The sequence below is a fragment of the Lontra canadensis genome, unplaced genomic scaffold, assembly GCF_010015895.1.
Source record: "Lontra canadensis isolate GAN:19392208 unplaced genomic scaffold, GSC_riverotter_1.0 scaffold75, whole genome shotgun sequence".
In the NCBI taxonomy this organism is placed as follows: Eukaryota; Metazoa; Chordata; class Mammalia; order Carnivora; family Mustelidae; genus Lontra; species Lontra canadensis.
Window position 1 is genome coordinate 6722970 of NW_022631069.1, and position 16386 is coordinate 6739355.

Here is a 16386-nt window from a genome sequence, read left to right on the forward strand (position 1 = left end):
CTTGGTTTCGGCTCAAGCCATGATCTGAGGGTCATGAGATCGAGCCCCGCACTGGGCTGCACGCTCAGTGCAGAGTCTACTTGAGATTCTCTCTCCCTCTGCCCCTCCCACTCATGCACTCTCTCTAAAGTAAATAAATAAATCCTTGAAAAAAAAAATAGGCAGAAGACACAAACAGACATTTCTCCAAAAAGACAGACAGATGGCCAACAGACAAATGAAAAGATGCTCAAGAGCACTCATCATCAGGGAAATGCAAATGATAACCTCAATGAGATATCACCCCTACATATGTCAGAATGGCTTAAATCAAAAACATAGTAAACAACAAGTGTTAGAAAGGATGTGGACAAAAGGGAACCCTCCTACATTGTTGGTGGGAATGCAAACTGATGCAGCCACTACAGAAAAAAACAGTATGGAGGGTCCTCAAAAAATTAAAAATAGAACTACCCTACAACCCAGGAGCCACACTACCCAAAGAATACAAAAACATGAACTGAAAGAGATACATGGACCCCTGTGTTTTTTATTTATAGATTTATAGATGAATGGATAAAGATGTGGTCTATACATACAATGGAATATTACTTAGCCATAAAAAAGAAAGAAAAGTTACCATCTGCAGTGACACAAATGGAGCTAGAGAGTATAACACTAAGTGAAATAAGTCAGACAGCAAAAAACAAGTATCACAAGATTTCACTGATATGCAGAATTTCAGAAACAAAACAACAAGCAAAGGGAAAAATAAAGAGAGACAAACCAAGAAATGACTCTTAGCCATAAAGAACAAACTGATGGTTACCAGGGGTGGGGGTGGTCAGAAGAGATGGAGATTAAAGAGTACATTTATCATGATGAAAAAAACAGTAATAATAAAATAAATAACAAATAATAATAAAATAAAAAGCGTGTTTTAAAAAGACAGCATGTAGTATAAAAAATTTTAAAACAAAATACAAACCACAGACAAAGTCTTTCAGGTCCACGTTCAGGATGCTCTGCCCTGCTAGCCACTCAGGGTGTGCACAGCTTACGTTCACAGAATGCTGGAAGTTATTATCGACCAGCCACTGAAGCAACCACTTCAAATGGCAGTCACAGAGTAAACTGCTTGTGTTCAGAATCCTGCAGAAGCCAAGAAGAAAAGAAAGACCCTTTACTTTTCATTCTGTTTCTTCACCATTAAAAGCTTACTGCACACCCATGCATTCTTCTCTCCAAAAAGTGCTCAACCTGAATCAAACCACAAGAACACAAATTCAGACCGTCAGCCTCAATTCCTCAAATACGTCAGTGTCATTCAAGACATTAAGAAAAGGGGCAAAACAACAGTAAGAGACCTATTTTAGATTAAAGGAGACTAAAGGCTCATCACCAAATGCAGTGCATGATTCTAGACTGGAAGAAATATCTACAAGGAACATTTTTTGGCACTGGGGAAATGAGTATGGACTCCATATCAGTTACTATTATTTTATCAAAGTTAATTTAATTGAATGAGATAATAGTGCTGTGGCTATATGTAGGAAAACATCGTTGTTCTTGGGACATACATGCTGAGATATTTAGGGGTAAAATGTCATGATGCCTGCAACTTACTATCAAATGGCTAAGCAAAGTAGTCGTGTGTGTGGAGAGGAGAGAGGGACAGAAAGAGATGGGAGAAGGAAAGAGAGATGGGAGGAGGAAGGGAGAGAAATACCACAAATTTAGCAAAAAGTTAACAAGCAGTAAATCTAGGTAAAGGGAATATGGATGTTAACTGTACCTTCCTTTCAGTTTTTGAGGTTTAAGATTTTTCCCAGAAAAGTCTAGGGGAAAGCTTACCATATACATTGCAGCACAGAGACATGTTTGTTGTGGAGAAGATATTTTCCAAAAGAATATTCCACAATAATTCCACAAGGATTATTTTCAAATTATTTCATTAAGACTAAAAACATTAGGACGCCTTGGTGACTCAGTGGGTTAAGCGTCTGCCTTCAGCTCGGGTCGTGATCCCAGGGTGCTGGGATAGAGTCCCACATCAGGGTCCCTGCTCAGCGGGGAGTCTGCTTCTTCCTCTGTCTGCTGCTCTCCCTGCTTGTGCTCTCCCTCTCTCTCTCTGACAAATAAATAAAATCTTAAAAAAAAAGAAAAGACTGAAAACATTTCATCCCTGTGGCAATGTGTACTGCAACTTAAACTAGGAAACAGTGAAATTGTATTTGTTGTCTATGATAGGGCTATAAAACATAATCAGAAAAATAAGATCGGTTTTCTCTTAATGACCCCATGAATGTACCATCCACCTGGAAGTAGTGAGAGCAAATGATTTGGAGAAGATTGTGACTTGTTTTATGTGCATCACCCAAATCCTCATTTAGTCTTAAAGTATCTAAGATGTGATTCCGAAGACGTTTCAATCAGTCTTCAATGGTATCTCAAAAGCCTTACTTGACTAAGGGTTATTTTAATTAATTGGGCCAAAAGTTACCTTTTGCATTTCAGAGTTCTTCATTATATTCATTCACTGATAGACAAACATTTGAGTCTCCTCTATGCGAGGGACTGTTCTAGGCCGTGCGGATACAGGCCTCACAGAACTTGCATATTCATTAGAGACAAGCAGTGAACAAATAAAGGCAAAGCACAATGTCAGAAAGGTAGTGCTATCAAGAAAAACAAAGCTAGGCAAAAGTAAAGAGAGGGCAGCTACTAATTTAGATCAAGCAGTCAGAGAAAAATACTTTGAAGAGATGGCATTTAGGCAAAGACCTGAAAGAAGCAAGAGAGCAAATCCCACAAAGACCTAAGGGGAAAGTGTCGCACACATAGGAAACTGTATGCAAAGACCTTGAGGCACACAGGCCCAGTGCTTGGGAGGAAAAGCAAGGCCACTGAGGCTAGAGCACAGTGAGGGAGGGGGCAGTGACAAGGACAAGCTCAGGGAGCTGGGCAGGGAAGACCAGGCCATGCAGGTGCTTTGCAAACTAAGAAAAGAATTTGAGGTATTTTCTTCCTATGTGTTGTACAGGAAGCCACTGGAAGGTTAAAAACAGAGGAGTGACGTGGTCTGACTTATGCTTTCTTGGGTATAATCTGGACTCATGAGACCTGGACTTACTCCTATTCTGCTACTTACCTTGGGCAAAATACTTAATGTCTCTAAAATCTCAGTTTCTATTTCTGGAAAATGGGTTAGAGAATGTCTACCTCAAAAAAAATTTTAAATAAAGCATTTAGCACAATGTCTGTACACAGATGCCACTGAATTCACATTACTTCCCTTTAGTTATGTTTCTTTTGCATCTTTCCAGCCTCAGTGCTAACCAACCTGCCCCCAAGGACCTCACAGAATAGTCCGCATTCTCTCAAAAAGTGTGTGGACAGATATACACCGAAATATTAAGAGTGATTGTTTCAAGAGTAGTGGGGATCTAGGGACTTTACTCTCCTTCTTGCTTTAACTGTATGTTTTCTACTGTTTCTACCATGATTATATAAGTTTAATGCAAAATATTTTTTAATTTACATATGACTTTCCCATCTCCCCCTAATATTTATGCAAAGCACTGTAAAGGATACCAGAAAGCACAAGGATACATTTTAATAAATCTTGATGTAACAGTATTGTAAATATGACTTAAAGTAAACCAAAAGCAACCAAAATTTCTCAGTAAAAAAGGTATGTTACAGTTTCCTCTGTTAGCAGTTTGTTCAAACCAATTCTCAAATTACCAAATGACTAAAGACTGAAACTACACGATCTGCTTTCACCTACTACCTAAATTACATTTTACACTTAGCTCTCATTAACAAGAGTTAAAACCTTATGGTGGCCCTCAGATTACCATGGACAAAAAATGGGTAATACTGAAATGCACTAAGGTATGCTCTTAAAAGTTAAACTGAGGGTTGCTGGAGGGGAGGGGGATGGGGGTTGGGCATTAAGGACAACACATAATATAATGAATAATAGGTATAAGACTGATGAATCACTGATCTCTACCTCTGAAACCAATAATACATTGTTCTATGTTAATGAGTTGAATTTAAATTTTTTAAAAAAGGAAAAAAAAAAGTTAAGCCTAGGAGAAATAAATCAAAATATGCTGACCAGAAAAAAAAAAAAGCCACTTAGAAGTCTGGCAGAAAATAGCTAATAATGATTCCCATAACATTTTTATTTTATTAGTATTAGTTATTCAACTTTCACTATGTGCCAGCCTCTGTGCTTAGCACCTTCTCAAAACCTTCTAAAGTTTCCTAATGAATTTAGAGGAAAAAAAAATCCAAAGTCCTCATGACTCATTAGGCCCTGGGTGGTCTGATTCCTGATTAACTCTCTGACCTCACCTCCTACCCCCCTCTTCTTCCTCTTGCTCTCTTCCAGCTACACTGTTGTCTTTGCTGTTCTTCAAGCATAAAATGCAAGCTCCTACCTCAGGGCCTTTTCACTTGCTGTTTTCTGCCTGGAATGCTCTTCACCCAGTATTCAATGCTTTGCCACTAAGGTCCTGACTCAAATGTTATTATCTTGCCCCCCCCCCAAAAAAAAAGGCTTTCCTTCACTACTTTATCCAAAATCCTGGTCACTCTCCATACCTGTGACCCACCTTTACTTTCCTTCAGAACTCTTATTACCTGATGAGATACTATGTACCTACTGACTTATTCTTTGATTCCCTTACTAGAATTCATTGTAATATGCTATGAGGACAGAGATTTTGTCTTGTTCACTCCTGTGTTTTTAGCATCTAGGACAGTACACCTTACATAGCAGATGACAATAAATATTTCTTGAATAAACAAATCATCTAATTTTATCCTTACATAAACTCTGAGGGAGGTATGTACAACTTCCATTTTGAGAAGGGAAATTGAGTCCTAGGCTAAATTTTCCCAATGTCACACAGGTGTAAAGAATGAAGCAGAAATCTGAAATCAAGGGAGTTTGACTTCACACACTTCAGTGCATCTCAAACTACCTGTGATGAAGGACCAGTTTTATAAATTTCCAATCTGTTGTAGATTAATACTGTAATATTCAACAAAAGTGTCAGAGTAATGTCAAATTGTTTAAAAGTTTCTAAACACTATGAATTTCTATCTTTATCTCTTCATGGACCAGTTCTGGTCCACAGTCCTTCTTTTGAGTGGTTTTGAAGCAAGGCCACTGATTCTTTTTTTTTTTTTTTTTAAACATTTTATCTATTTATTTGACAGAGAGAGAGATCACAAGTAGGCAGAGGCAGGCAGAGAGAGAGGAGGAAGCAGGCTCCCTGCCGAGCAGAGAGCCCGATGCGGGGCTCGATCCCAGGACTCTGGGATCATGACCTGAGCTGAAGGCAGAGGCTTTAACCCACTGAGCCACCCAGGCACCCCAAGGCCACTGATTCTTAACACTGGCTCAACAATCAAGTCACCAGAGTTTAAAATTAATAAAATTAATACTAGTGCCCAACTAACCACCCTCCACCCCCCGGGGGGAAATCTCTAAATCAGTAAGAGCAATTTCTTAAAAATCATAAATTAAAAAGGGTATGAAGTAATGTGTGTTTTTCTATTACAACTATTTTGAATAGTGTTTGACCATTTTAGTAATTTGGAAAAACAGATTAGAGACATTCCTTCTGACAATACTGAATGTGCTAAATTATCTCTAACAAATCACCTAATACCTTAACTGTAATCCACCCTAAGGTTCCCACCTAAGGATACTAGGAACACATTTTTCCAATAATCCAAAAATAAACAGGGGGAAGAAAAGGAACAGGAAGATATACCTAAAGCACAAGGAGCCATGCTAAGGTCTTTTTAACTAAAAGCACATGAAAACAGTTTGGTGCCATAAATTCTGGCTTTTCGGTCTTGGGTTATTTTAAAATTATATCCAGTCACTAAAATAACTGAATATCAACTTTTTTTTTCCTGCCTAAATTGTGTGTTTTTGGAAACACATGGGTCACATTCATGTCACTTTAAGAGCAAAAGTATGGATAATGATCTAATGATCAGTGACAAAAAAACTTGTTACGTACAGTTCTTTTAAGCGAGTCTGAGTAAAAGCATTTTCTTGGATAGACATTATAGCATTGTTGTTCAAATCTCTGAAATGAAGAGAAATAAAGTATTACCGGTCACCATTCTACAATTAAATTATATAAACACTTTAAATGGTCATAAGAACCTCTGCTAATAGCAAAGATTACTTATATACTAAGCAAAATGGATGCAAAATACTTACAGATGCTCAAGGGATTCAAGACCAATGAATGCTTTCTTTGTAATTGACTTAATTTGATTTCCTTGTAAGATTCTGAAATACAAACAGACCTTTCTAGTAACGTTCTCCACTAAGCAAAATTTAATTCATTAAATCAAACATTTACCTATAAAAAGTGAAAATAAGCTTAACATGCATTTTTAAGAAAGTTGTGAACCTTTATCACCAACTAATGCAAAGCACAGAATGAAGGCCTCTATTAAGAGGTTGGAGCTCAACGAGGTGCTGTGAACAGTGGTGAGGACCAGTGATGCCCTGCTAAATTTCATGGGAGAAACTGGATTAGAGTCCCAATCTCTCCCTTCTTGGCAAAAGATCAGGTCAAAGAAATTCAGACAAGTGTGAAGCTTTGGAGAAATTCTCAGGAGAGAAGATCTAAAATCTTACTTGAGAGAATTCCTCTCTTTCTAGATAAATTACCCATAAATTTCATATGAGTAAAAAGAATACTGCTTCAACTCTGATTTCTCAGTGCATTTCTTTTATGTGACTCGTTAAGTCTACTTCTATGAATAACCTCTTTGAGTGCCCAGTGGACAGCTTTTCTCAATAGAAATGTCCCAATACTAACTAAATAAATAAAACTTAAAGCCACCAATAAACAAAAAACTTAGTAAACAAAAAGGTTCTTCCTTTAGTGGGTGAGTCAAAAGGCTGACTTTCCAGCCATAGCAAAAAGACATAATGCAATCACACATACAATTGGTTCTTGAAAATACACCTTTATAGGCATACATAAATATTATAAATACATACAATTTAGTGAGACTTGTGAGTCCAGCAAAAGCTTCACTAGCATCTTCTATGGCCCATGAAATTTCATTGTTCCTTAAGTTTCTAAAAAAAATATCCAAGACAGGTTATGTTAGTTCACATGGCCATGACAATGCTGGGCATCATCCTGGCAAGGCAATACTAATTTTCATCCTTATTTTAACAGTTATTTATGAAGATGACTCGACTCTTTTTTTAGAGAATATCTGCAATAAGCATATAAGAACTGATTCTCATAAGCAAAGGGTTAAGCTGGCCTTGATAAATAAATAAAGCAACCTGCTAAGAGAATTAATCTTACTATCTAATAGCCCCTAATTTTGTAAGCATATTAAAAATTATAGTCAGGGTCCTGCAAAAAGCAGGATTTCAGGACGCAGGGGATATGGCTTACAAATTGATTTTAGACTAATGGGATTTCTGGGTGACCCAAGTCTTCCCGTGGGCTCTTAAACATAAAATGGCTAACAAAGAACAATGTCAGTATAAAGCTTCACAGCTCGACAGCAATTAAACATGCCCCCCTGGGAGGCAAGACTGATAAACCCTTGCACTAGAGTGATCACTCTGTTATTTTTAAAAGGAAAAGTATGGATCTTTTAAAATCCACCGCAGCATTCTCAGAGGAAATGCAATTGCATCATGCGGTGTCCTGCTGGAAGAAGTATCAGTTAAAGATTTTTTTTTTTTTAATTTTATTTATTTATTTGACAGAAATGACAAGTAGGCAGAGAGGCAGGCAGAGAGAGAGAGGGGAGAAGCAGGCTCCCGGCCGAGCAGAGAGCCCGATGCGGGGCTCGATCCCAGGACCCTGAGACCACGACCCAAGCCGAAGGCAGAGGCTTAACCCACTGAGCCACCCACACGCCCCTCAGTTAAAGATATTTAATCACTGTTGCTTCCTTAAGTCATCTCATAATAAAACACAAAGCTCTTTTCTTCATAATACATTTTTAGGTTATGTAACAGTACGGCGATAGAAGCTCACTCTTCCCCTTTAGCTCTATCTTTATTTGAAGTGAAAGCTAACAGGTTCATTTTATTTTACTAAGGAATAAACATTGAAACAACTCAACCTTCCAGGACTTTCCCCCACCTCCAGAGTACAGCATAAACAGAACTCACTGACCAAAGGGAGGAAGAAGTATACACTCTGGCAGGAGTACTGGCCTCAAGCAAGATTTTCTGATCTTATCCTAATTATGCCTTAACCTTCTTTGTAGCATTAAACCATGACTTATTTCTGCAATTACTTTCCTAAACTTTAATACTAAAAGTAATAATCAGCTGAAAGAACCTGCTGGCCATTCTCTGAATTGCCAAAAGGCTGCAGCTGCATCTGAGAGAAGCTCCTGGGTTTGAACTGTTCTAGGCTCACCTCTAATAATGTAGATAAAAGAAAAAAAAAATCACTTTAAATATTTCAAGGCCAAATGTGAAGGAAGACTGCCTCATTAAGTTAAAAAAAAAAAAATCAAACAAACTTGTACAGGTAAACACACCTTCACAAAATTATCATACTTTCTTTCTCACTGATGCCTAGGTCCCAAAGTTGAGAGCTTGCCTCTTTTCAGACCAGAAAGTCCCCTATTCAGAGACTGTAAGAATCTACAAATTCTACTAATTAGCCTTTTTCTCTTATTCTCCTCTATGTTTAAAATCACTGTATTTCATTTAAAATACCTCTTTGTCCAATTACATTTCATGACAAGGGTAAAACATCCAACTTACAGAACCCCAGAACTTTAGAACTGCAATTGCCTGCAGCAATCATTTATTCCTGTCTCCATCCTCTGCTGGATGAAGACATATGCAAAATGACACGTAGGGAAGGCTAAGTGATTCTGTTCATCTGGCAGTATGGTAAGAAGCACCTGAACTTTAGTGTCAAACAGACCTGGGTTCTACTTCTGGTTCAAACGTTTATGAGCTGTGTGACTTTATGCTTAATGTGCCCAATTTTGTCTAATCTCTGAAACTAAGCTGGGTCCGGCCTGGTTAGTACTTGGATGAAAGACCAGCTGGGAATACAAATTGTGTTATTTTAAACCATCATTTTAATCTCTCTGAACCTCAGCCTCCTGATATGGAAAAGAACAGTAATATCCTAGTATTCTGAAAGCACCTAGCACACATCAGATCACTGATAAATATTAAGTTTTTTTGCAGCAAATTAGCAACAATGAACAGCGCTCCTGCCAGAGCTCCTCCCACTACACACCCTTATCCTGCTGCATGAGTGTTTTCTTGTAGTAGTCCAAGGTCAGAGGAACAAAAAAATGTGCATTCTTGATTAGCAGACTGTGTTTTATTCCATAGTAACTGGCACAATAAGAGATGCCTTGTTGTTTAATTGGTTAAATTCAGAATTAAAGCACAAACTGAACTGGCTAAAGATAAATAAGATTTATGTATAGGGACAGACACAATTAAGATTGTCTTGTCCCAAAGTATAAAATAGAAGAAGAGGGACGCCTGGATGGCTCAGTTGGTTAAGCAGCTGCCTTCGGTTCAGGTCATGATCCCAGCGTCCTGGGATCGAGTCCCACATCGGGCCCCTTGCTCGGCAGGGAGCCTGCTTCTCCCTCTGACTCTGCCTGCCTCTCTGTCTGCCTGTGCTCACTCTCTCTCTCTCTCTGACAAATTAAAAAAAATAAATAAATAAAAATTAAAAAAAAAAAAATAGAAGAAGAACTGCAAAATATTAACATAAACATAAACATGTAGCTTGATTAGCTGTTTTATTTTGCTTTACTATTTTTTTTTAAAGATTGTATTTATTTATTTGAGAGAGAGAAAGAGCACAAGGAAGGGGAGGGGCAGAGGGACAAGCAGATTCCCCAATGTGCAGGGAGCCTAATTCAGGGCCCAATCCCAGGACCATGAGATCACGACCAGCACCATAGTTAGATACTTAACCAACTGAGTACCCAGGCGTCCCTATTTACTATTTTTAAAAAATTAGCAAAAAAAAAAAAAGGACAGATGTACTTACAGTGTCTGAAGATTGGAAAGAAACCGAAATACACCATCAGCAATGTGAGTGACTTTGTTGTCCCCTAAATTCAGTCTCTCCAGTAAGCTCAGACCCACAAAGGCAGACTCATCCAGGCGGGTCAACTGGTTATAGGACAAATCACTAAGAACAGGAAACATGAAAGATAAGGAATTAGTTGTATTGTATTGTACTCAACTTTCCTATTCTCATTCTATTTATGTGATAAATTTAGAGTTTTCAACAAACTTCTAATAAAGAGGGATGTTAGATCTCATTACTGGCCATGAGAGTGATTTATTCCAATGTACTCTAGTCTTACAGCCTTCACTGAAATGCCATCCAACACTCACAGTTCAGATAGTCTTTGGCAGAACTCCCACGCGTCAGGGCTGATTCTTTCAACAGCATTCTGGCTGACATAGAGCTGTTGTAACATTCGCAAGCCATACAACCATCCCTTGTTCACTTCTGTAAGGTTATTATGCTCTAGCTCTCTGCAGAATTAGAGAAAAAAAGGAGAAAATATGTTTCAAAACAAGGCATTGCAATGAGAAGATTCCAAAACCCTCCATTAGGTCTTGCTCAGAGAGGCATATACTTTTTGCTCAATTCAAGTGAGCCAATAAGTTCTATTCAAGAAATACTAGTATTTTACTTACAATTTACTGCTAAAAGGTAGTAAGACCATCTAAAACATCAGATCTATAAAAATCAACACACTAAGAACTTTGATACACCTGTTCGAGGTAAATCCTAATCACTTTCATCAGCTCCAAACATTAAGAAAAATATAGGCTTTCTAGACATTTTTTTTTTTAAGTAGGCTCCATGCCCAGCGTGAATGCCAACATGGGGCTTGAACTTACAATCCTGAGATCAAGACCTGCACTGAAATCAAGAGCAGGACACTTAACTGACTGAGCCACCCAGGTGCCCCTAGATGAATGTTTTTAAGAATGATGAAAAAAACACCAAATAACAATATCAATAACAAAGCTTAAAGAACTTTGTATACAATTATTTCGCATCAGAGTAGGGAGAAAGAGCTAGTGAACTTGGGTATAATTAAATCAACTATCCTAGCCATTTGGCACTAATGGCACTGGCAGACCCCTTTCGAACAATATTCTATTCTAGTTCATAGTACTTACAATTCTTCCATGTTATCCAAGCCAAAAAACGCTCCATCCTTAAGTTTGCTAATACCATTCCGCTGCATCTTCAAAGATCTTAAGGAGTCAAGCCCTTGGAATGTCAGACCTTCCACCACTTTAATCCTGTTTCTTTTAAGTTCCCTTTAACAAAAATGGTTTTACAATCAGAAATTTGCTGATTTGCTCTAACAATAATTAAAATAATTTAAAAGAAAAAACAACCTTTTTAAAATCCATCTATTTAGTTACTCACAAGAACTGGAGGTGAGGTAGCTTGAAAATCTTGGGTGGAATCATGCTGATTCTGTTCCTGTTTAACTTTACCACTAGTAGGGAACTGGATAAATTATCAAAGCAACCAGCCTCCAAGATGGTTATCCTATTATTACTCAAATTTCTAAAATGAACAAGATAACAAAAAAATTTAGTGAAACATTCTACCCCTTGACAGCTACCCAAAGTCTATGAGTGAGCCTCCCGCTCTACCACTTAGCAACTACACCCAACTTTACAGATCATTTAACTGCTTTGTTTCTTCAACTACAAAATAAGGATAATACCTGATTCATTTAGTACATCCATCTAGTATATTCATATAGTAAATATGGATATGATTGGTAAACTGTAAAACACTAGCACACATGTTATCATTATATAAGATAAGCCACTGTTTAACAAACCAATCTTATTTACCTTTTACAAAACTGTTAGTAAAACACACCCAGAATTAAACCTCAAAAATTACCCTGGATACTTAATATTTTCTGACAATAGGAGAGAAAAAAAAACCCAAAAAATTGACTCCATCAGATTTGTTTTTCATAAGCATATCAATATCACAATAATAACAGACATTTCTGAGAAGATAAGTATCAATAAATAATAAACATGAACTTTAAAATAAATCTAAATTAAACTACTTACAGGTATTTAAGCTGCATTCGAGGAAATGAAGAGGTCTTGATTTCTGATATTATATTTGAACTGAGATCTAAATTCTCGAGAGCAGGGTAAAACTGAAACGCTTCTGCATTTATTTCTGGGATTATGTTATGGACTCTATTAAAAAAAAAAAGATTGTAATGAAGCTATTGCCAGAGACCCACCCCAGGCCATGAGGATGTTAAACAGTTAGGATCAACAATAAGGGTACTGAAAACAAAAAATTTTTTAAACTGTACTATTCATAATTTAAAAGATCTGAAATCTGATTTACTTACAATGAGAGCAGAGTAATATTAGAGGTGGGTTCTCCAAAATATGGGATTTCTGTTAGCTCATTATAATTCATTTTCCTAGGCAAAGGGGAAAAACAGATTTAGAAGGGGAAATGTTGCCTCTTGAGTTCTGGTTTCTGGACGATAATTATTTTTTAGGATCAGTGCCAAATTTGAAAAAGGCAGATGACTCAGAATCAGACTAAATGCATTATACTGAGAAATTGAAGATTTTAATAAGAAATGTTTTTTCATAATGTAGATTTATGATTGACATCACTATTTTGCACACCAAGTATTTTTAATCCCAGCAAGGTTCTAGAAGTTACTTTTCTGACAGCTAATACCAGTCCTTCTTAAAGAATTAACCTACCCATATCTCTTTATACATTTATAGTAAATAAGATTAAGAAATTATAAATTAAGTGAATTTTTAAAACATACACACATTTTTTAAGTTACTCAAAGTTAGAGAGGGTTGCTTGAGTCCACAAATGAATCTGCCCAAGAGATGGAGCCTATGATTAATTTTACAGATGACATGACATGTCACCATCTGATCTTAGCAGCTCTTTAAACATAATGTCTCCAATGTTTTACTAGCAAATCCAACATAATCACATTTCATTAACCTGGTTTTCAATCACTGAACAACCTCAATTACCTAGACTACAGAAAAGAAACCAGAAGTAAAAGGCCTCCAAGAAACCAGCCGAAGTTACAAAGTCCATGTCATAAAGCTCATGCATTTCCCACTGAAGCATTTTTCAGGACTTTCTTCAGTACCTAGTCTTTAAGCCAAATAAGCTTGTCAATTGTTTATTCAGTGCAAAGCAGATCAAAACCATTCAATTTGGAGCAGAGACAGAGGGAATTCAAGGACAATGAGCGCATGAAGAAGTTAACCCCATCAGCAAGAAATCAAAAAAGAAAAATAAGTCCAAAGGTTCTGCATTTTAGCAAAACGGCTCAATACTTGTGCTTCTGGAAACATCACAATGCAATAACTGATATTAATAGTATTTCAGAAAATTTCCTCCAAAAAATACATAATAATACATCTCAGTATTAAAGGAAAAACTTTAGTGAAGTGGAAAATTGAACTGTATTAACCACCACACTACAGACAATACAAAAATACTCTATTTCAGGTAACTCATTTTTTTAAGTAGGTTCCATGCTGGGGCTAGATAATGATAATTACCTGAGATCAAAAGTCAAGACGCTTAACCAACTTGAGCCGCCCAGGCACCCCCACGTAACTCTACTTTAGATATGATGCTTGTATCTCAAGACAAGTCAAGACATGAAAAAGTTTAAACAACAGAGAACTTCACTGGCTGAAACCAGCAAGAAACATGCAAAATATATTTATTCTGAAAAGGGGGGGGAAATCTTAAATTTTGGCCCCAAGAAAGTAGATAGAATAATATTTCTACACAGTTTGCAACTAATCACCAACCTAATAGTGCAACGCCCAGAGAGCCTGTAATGGTAGCAAAGCCAAAGACAAGTTTAGATTAAAAAATGTCTTTTAAATTTTTTCCGTCAATTTCAGACAGCATTTCTGATTGAACATCCTCAAATTCATAATACATCAAATCCACCTCTAAGAGTTTAATTTAAATTTAAACAAATAAAAGTAACTTACACTTCTTGTAAGGTTTGAGATTCCAAACTGATGTTCCAGTTAGACAATCGATTATGACTCAGATCCCTAATGGAGGACAAAAGATCATTCTTAGTTCAGTGTTGGAAAAGAGACTTAACGGGGAAAAAAAACTAAACTAAACTAAACTAAAACGTAATCTAAAAGCCCCATCGAATGTGAATTTGAGTAGTACACACAAAAAGAAATGTTTATAAAGAATAAATATCTAGATTTCAAAACAGCTATTTTACTTTTTCTTCATTTTTATGAGGTCTTTTTTAAAAACTAACTGGGGAATACAGTCACATGATTCAATAATCAAAAAGTGTAAAAGGAAATACAGTTAAGTCTCCCACCCTGTCACCAGCCATTATGATTTCTATCCCCAACAGCAACAAATGAAAATATACCATTTCTTGAGCAGCCTGCCAGATATTTTATGCACGCACCAGCAAATTTTTACAAAAATGGTAGAGTAATTTATGCACTAATTTGCCTTAGTCTTTTCACTTAACAATACATCTGGTAGACCATTCCACAGCAATATTATAAGGTTCTTTCATCCTTTTTGTGATTATCTTCTACTTTTATTGTAATGAACTACACTTTATATATTTTTGAAAGAAAATACACTTTTTAAAGTAACATATTGTATAATTTAAAGTACTGTATGTACTTTAAAGTATTTACATATTATAAAATAATATTGTAATGTACTGCATTATACTTTAGCATAATTGATTTCGCAAGTCAAGATAATGAGCTTCTATATTAGAACTAAAGTTGACCATATCCTTAATAGAGATACAGTCTTCCTATAAAAAGCAATCCAGCTCCGGGGAAGAGAAATCCATCTCCAAAATTATGTTAATGATGATGATTGGTGGTAGTGGTGGTGGCTAACATTCATTAAGCATCAAGCACTCCTCTATGCACTTTATACATACACGTTAACTGCCTAAATCCACCCAACAACCTTACGAGGCAAATACTTTCACAATCCTTGCTTGCCTAAGACAGAAACAGGCAGAGAGCAATAATCTGTCAATCCAAGGCCATACAGCTAATAAGTGAGGAAGCCATAAACTTGAAAATCCATCTCACTTTTGGCAAGTAAGTTTGTTAGATATAGCAGAGATTTCACTGGAATTAGTCATGAGTCTAAATATTTAAATAGGCTTTTTAAAAATTCACCTTGATGCTTCCTGGCATCTTTACAAGGCTGAAGTGGAATCCAGCCCACACAAGCTGTCTGCCCAAGAGATGTATTATACATTACAATATGGCTAGCAATAGGGATACACTAGAGAAACATTACAGATCACTTTATCTCACTGTGCCACCACAGGCAGTTGACAGATGCACACAGGTCTGAATGATGTCTCTATCACCGCAGAACAATTTGTTCTCAGCTAGATTCATTTCTGTCCATCTGTAAAATTTAGCCACGTTCATTTAGAAGCTTAATTTACACCATAAGATAATTAAGGCTAGATGAAACCCTTTTCCGCAACAGTTCTAACACCTTTATTCTAAGATACCTGGCACCAGATATCAGCTCAAGGACACTCATGACTAGGGGGGTATGTGCTGGCAAATGCTAGAGATAAAAATAGGAATTTACTCCTCATAAAAATCTTATATTCAGATACTTTCATCCAACTCACAGTTGCTACTAAACAACACTGGATTTTATACAAGTGAAAAGATATTTTTTGTGGCATGTCAACTAAAGAAGAAATTCAGCTCTTCTAATTTAAGTTAGATAGTCCACATTCTGCTCTAAGGTGGCTGGTCCGGCAACTATCACCTGTGTCGCAGGCTAGCCCAGTATGATTTAATTCCATATCTGATGCTTGCTAAAATTTATTTTCCCCCCTTTTACAGATTAAGAGCTTTCATTTTAATCGTAACAGTGCTTCTAATGCCTTCCCAAACCCTAATCTCTCTGCCAATGTAACTGTTGACTATACTCATTTCCTACAGTTCTCTCATGGATGTCAATGACCAGATAATTACTTTTTTTTTTTTTTTAAGATTTTATTTATTTATTTTACACAGAGAGAGAGAGATCACAAGCAGGCAGAGAGGCAGGCAGAGGAGAGGGGAAAGCAGACTCCCGCTAAGCAAAGAGCCCAACACAGGGCTCGATCCCAGGACCCCAAGACCATGACCTGAGCCAAAGACAGAGGCTTAACCCTCTGAGCCACCCAGGCACACCCCCCCCCTTTTTTTAAAGCAATAATCACTTTTAAAGAAAACTATCATTAAAGAAATCTAAAACAAGTTAACCCAACTCACACATGGTATAAGCTACT

The 16386-nt window shown here is 36.9% G+C and overlaps 1 protein-coding gene across 3 annotated transcripts in view; it reads right to left on the bottom strand.

The window, feature by feature from the left end:
• LRIG2 (leucine rich repeats and immunoglobulin like domains 2) overlaps positions 1 to 16386 on the bottom strand; it is a 64616-nt gene that overhangs the window by 16137 nt on the left and 32093 nt on the right. For all 3 annotated transcript variants that reach the window (XM_032881408.1, XM_032881409.1, XM_032881410.1), the window contains exons 2-12: positions 14069 to 14134; positions 12421 to 12495; positions 12125 to 12259; positions 11454 to 11597; positions 11198 to 11341; positions 10397 to 10540; positions 10044 to 10187; positions 7031 to 7111; positions 6236 to 6307; positions 6030 to 6098; positions 968 to 1131 (exon numbers count right to left, since the gene is read on the bottom strand). In XM_032881408.1, the coding sequence (XP_032737299.1) occupies positions 968 to 1131; positions 6030 to 6098; positions 6236 to 6307; positions 7031 to 7111; positions 10044 to 10187; positions 10397 to 10540; positions 11198 to 11341; positions 11454 to 11597; positions 12125 to 12259; positions 12421 to 12495; positions 14069 to 14134 (1238 nt within the window). The remainder of the gene's footprint in view (positions 1 to 967; positions 1132 to 6029; positions 6099 to 6235; positions 6308 to 7030; positions 7112 to 10043; positions 10188 to 10396; positions 10541 to 11197; positions 11342 to 11453; positions 11598 to 12124; positions 12260 to 12420; positions 12496 to 14068; positions 14135 to 16386) is intronic.